General features: G+C 55.8%; 2 protein-coding genes across 5 annotated transcripts in view; one reads left to right on the forward strand and one right to left on the reverse strand.

Annotated features, from left to right (window-relative positions):
* LOC121660937 (vang-like protein 2) overlaps positions 1–3,045 on the forward strand; it is a 4,166-nt gene extending 1,121 nt beyond the window's left edge. The window contains exons 4-5 of the mRNA XM_042020544.1: positions 270–501; positions 1,110–3,045. Of these exons, the coding sequence (XP_041876478.1) occupies positions 270–501; positions 1,110–1,370 (493 nt within the window). The 3' untranslated portion in view covers positions 1,371–3,045. The remainder of the gene's footprint in view (positions 1–269; positions 502–1,109) is intronic.
* Positions 3,046–3,693: 648 nt separating this feature from the next.
* The window catches only part of LOC121660938, a 5,045-nt gene continuing 4,393 nt past the window's right edge, over positions 3,694–4,345 (reverse strand). Inside the window, exon 6 of one of the 4 annotated variants that reach the window (XM_042020547.1) lies at positions 3,694–4,182. In XM_042020547.1, coding sequence (XP_041876481.1) covers positions 3,898–4,182 — 285 coding nt within the window. In that variant the 3' untranslated portion in view covers positions 3,694–3,897. The remainder of the gene's footprint in view (positions 4,183–4,345) is intronic. The other 3 variants (XM_042020545.1, XM_042020546.1, XM_042020548.1) reach the window with 3 other exon arrangements.

The raw sequence follows: 4,345 nt of genomic DNA on the forward strand, positions 1-4,345 counted from the left end.
CAAGGGGTTTTCCATCCCAAATCCAGGGATTTTCCATCCCAAATCCAGCGGGTTTTCCATCCTAAATCCAACGGGTTTTCCATCCCAAATCCACTGGAGTTTCCATCACAAATCCAATGGGTTTTCCATCCCAGATCCAAGGAGTTTTCCATCCCAGATCCAAGGGGTTTTCCATCCCAAATGCAAGGGGTTTTCCATCCCAAATCCAAGGGCTTTTCCATCCCAAATCCAAGGGCTTTTCCATCCCAAATCCATGGCTCTCCTGGCAGGCTGGTGGTGGCGGTGGAAGAGGCCTTCACCCACATCAAGCGGCTGCAGGAGGAGGACCAGAAGAACCCGCGGGAGATCATGGACCCGCGCGAGGCGGCCCAGGCCATCTTCGCCTCCATGGCCCGGGCCATGCAGAAGTACCTGAGGACCACCAAGCAGCAGCCCTACCACACCATGGAGAGCATCCTGCAGCACCTGGAGTTCTGCATCACCCACGACATGACCCCCAAGGTGGGCGGGGTTGTCCAAACGGGAGGATTTGGGTGGGATTTTTCCATTTGGGATCGTCCCATCGTTGGAGCGAGGTGGGGTTGGGGTCTTCTCCCAGGGAAATGAGGACGGGGTTGGAGCAGCAGGAGAAGGGAATGGAGAGTCCTGAGGGAGCAGGGGGGGCTCATCCCAGAGAAAAGGGGGATCCAGCGGGAATTTGGGGCTCTTCCAGGGGGGATTTGGGATCTGATCGCAGGGAATGGGGCCAGCACAAGAGGGAACAGCCTCGAGCTGTGCCAGGGGAGGCTCAGGGTGGATATTTGGGAAAATCCCTCCTGGAAAGGGCGGCCAGGTCTTGGGAGGGGCTGCCCAGGGAAGCTTGGAGTGGCCATCCCTGGAGGTGTCCGAGGGATCCCTGGACGTTGGAGCAGGTTTCCAGGGTGGGGTTGATCCCACCTCGGACTCAACGACCTTGGAGCTCTTTCCCAACCCCAACAATCCCAGGATCCAGCCACAAAAAATCCCCAGAGCAGCACCACGGAGCCGTTTTTTTCCACCTTCAGGCTCCAAAAAAAGCCTGGGCTGAGCCATCCGGAGGTGACATTCCTGTGTCCTTTCCCTCTCCCAAGGCCTTCCTGGAGCGGTACCTGACGGCCGGCCCCACCATCCAGTACCACAAGGACCGCTGGCTGGCCAAGCAGTGGACACTGGTCAGCGAGGAGCCGGTGACCAACGGTCTCAAGGACGGCGTGGTCTTCGTGCTCAAGCGCCAGGACTTCAGCCTGGTGGTGTCCACCAAGAAGATCCCCTTCTTCAAGCTCTCCGAGGAATTCGTGGACCCCAAGTCGCACAAGTTCATCATGAGGCTGCAGTCGGAGACCTCGGTGTGACCCGCACAGGGATTGGCTGGGATGGGACTTTTCCCGAATCCCTCCCACTCCGAAACTCCGAATTTGGCTCCTCTGGATCCCTCTGGCCCCGCGAGGCTGCGGAAAAACCGGGAAGCCGCTCCCGGCTCCGGCGCCTTCCTGGGATTGCACCCACTCGCCCATTTTGAGGTGGCTGAGCCCCTTTTCCTCCTCCTCCTCCTCCTCCTCCTCCTCCTCCTCCTTCTTCTTCCCGAAATCCGGATCCTTCGGAGCGTCTCCCCGGCACGGCGGCGGCGGTGCCGTAACTCAAGGGCTAATTCCAAGAATTCCCAACTTCCTTCTTCACCAGCGTCTCGGAGCAGCTCCGGGTCCCACGGACCTTCTGCTCCTGTCCATTTTCTCCTGGACAACTGTCCTGGCTCTGGCCTTAAACCACTGCCCGGCCCCGGGGCTGGGATTTCATCCCAAGGGAATTTTTTTCTGGGAGGGGGGGAAAGGGGAAGGATTTTGGAATCACCTCCAGGATCCGCGGCTGCTATGGAAAAGCTCCGTGGTGTATCCCAGGTTTCGGGAGCCTCCTCCTCTGCCGATGGGTTTTTAGGGAAAACGAGTGGAAATCTGATTTTTTGGAGGAGCTGAAGGTTGGATTGGGGTTTTTTAAGGTGGGATTTGCAGCTCCTCAGGGGATCCACGTCCCGAATCCCAGCGGCATCTCCGTGGGGGCTTCCCGGTGCCGTTGGAGCAATCCCGGATCCGTAACCCTGAGGAACTCCTGGAAGAGGTCAGCGAGGTCCTTAGGGAGCGTCCCTCGGTGAGGTGGCCCCGTGGCGATCCCACCGAATTCCCACCGGGATGCAAAAGGAGCTGGGTTTGCCTTCTCCTGATTTTTTTTGTTAATACCTCACGGATCGATTTGGAATTTTTTTTCCCCTTTTTTTCTTTTTCCCCGCTCCAGATTCCACCTCCAGCCTCGAGGGGTCGGAAGTGCCGGATTTCATTCCAGGGAGGCGTTTTGGGGTCGGATTTTGGGGTTGGTTTTGTCCTAAGCACTAAAAGAGGGGAGTTTGGAGCCGGGGGAGGCTTCCCCAGTAAGCACCAGTAGCAAAATGGGCGGATTCATCCCCATCCCAATTCCAGGAAATCCCCAATTTTTGGGGAACGTTTTTGGGGGGAACGTTTTTGGGGGGAACTTTTTTGGGGGGGAATTTCAACCCCCACCTGCTGCTCCCATCATTTTCCAGCCTTTTGGGGCCGAAGGATCCGGATTTCACCCCCCGATCCTTCGGCTCCGTCGGCGCTGCTGCCGCTGGGAGCCCATTTTGGGGCATTTTCCTGAAAAAAAAAAAGCGGCTGGATCTGCCTGGGCTGGGGGAGATTTTCCATCCGGGAATTCCGGGAGATAAAAAAATCCCTTTTTTTTTGGTTCTGTTTTTGGGCTTGGGTTTGGATTTCGTTTTCCCGCCGAGCTGAGACCTTTGTGCATGCGTGTAGAAAGTTGTAAAATGTCAAAGTAATGGTTTTTAATATATATAAAAAAAAGAAAAAGCTTGGATTTTCCCGGTTTTTTGCAGTGGATCGGAGCGTTCCGGCAGTGGTAGGAATTTTTTCTGTTGGTGTTCGGTTGTTTTTTGCTTTTGTTTTTGGTTTTTTTTTCATAGAGGAACTACAATTGTACAATTTTTTTTTTTTTTTTTAAATAAAATGAACCCGTTTTGGCTTTTTTTTTTAAATTTTAATTCCTTTTGGCTTGGGGGCTGTGAGGGCCGAGAGTTTGGGGGCTGTGGGGTCGAGGATTTGGGATTTATGGGGTAACAAGTTTGGGGTCTGTGGAGCCAAGGATTTGGGAATTTGGGGGGCGGATTTTGGAGTCTGTGGGGCCAAGGATTTGGAGTCTGTGGGGCCAAGGATTTGGGGTCTGTGGGGCCAAGGTGTGGGGTCTGTGGGGCCAACAGGATTTGGAATTTACAGGGCAGAATTTGGGGTTTGTGGAGCCGAGGATTTGGGGTCTCTGGGTTCGAGGTATGGCGTTTCTAAGGCCAAGGATTTGGGGGCTTTGCCACTAAAGTTTAGGGATCTACAGAACCAAACTTTTGGGATCTGTGGGGCCAAAAACTCGGGAATTTTGGGGCCGAGGATTTGGGGTGGATGCCCAACTCCTCCTGTGCTCATCCCACACCAGCCCCGACCCCTCAGGACCTGTCCTGGTTTTTAGGGTTGCCCCAAAAAAAATTCTTCTCTGAGCCCCTCGATCACCTGAGGAGCCCTGGGGGGTTTTTTTGGGGTGGGGGCTGGGTTATTCCACCCTTTTAGGGTTTTTTTCCCATCCACGAACCCCCAAACCTTCCCCTGCACCTCAAATCCCCCAGAACTGCCCCAAAACACGGGGGAAAAAATGACAGAGGCGGCTGCGTGTCCCGGCAGAGAAATTCCAAGGGTTTTTTGGGATAAAATCCCACTTTATTGTGTTGTTCCCGCCCTGTCCTCGCACAGGGGACACCGGCGGGACCTCGGAGTGGTCTGGAAGCCACTGGGCCGCCCCTGGGGGCCCTCAGGAGTCACCCGGGAGCGAGTCCAGCTGGGGAGGAGGAGAAGCGGGAGTTGGGAGGGGCTGGAATTGTCCCTTTATCCCAGGAATTGCCCCTTTATCCCAGGAATTCCCTTTCTTCTGGCACTCCCAGCGCTTGGGATGGCTCTGGCTGGCTGAAGGTGGTCTCGGATTGGTCCAGGCCTGGGGGGGTCTCGGGATCCTTCCTTTCCCTCTGGAAAAGAGGCAGGAATTCCATGGAGCGTCCTCGGGGTGGGATTGGAGGGGAAACTGAGGCACGGCGTTGGTCTGGGGTTGAGACCCAGCTTTGAGCCCTCCTAGACCCGGCTTTGAGCTCTCCCAGACCCAGCTTTGACCCTCCCAGACCCGGCTTTGACCCTCCCAGACCCGGCTTTGACCCTCCCAGACCCAGCTTTGACCCTCCCAGACCCGGCTTTGAGCCCTCCTAGAC

Source organism: Corvus kubaryi, unplaced genomic scaffold (assembly GCF_017639235.1).
Source record: "Corvus kubaryi isolate FWS band 111438036 unplaced genomic scaffold, C.kubaryi_AGA036_p1.0 37005, whole genome shotgun sequence".
NCBI lineage: Eukaryota > Metazoa > Chordata > Aves > Passeriformes > Corvidae > Corvus > Corvus kubaryi.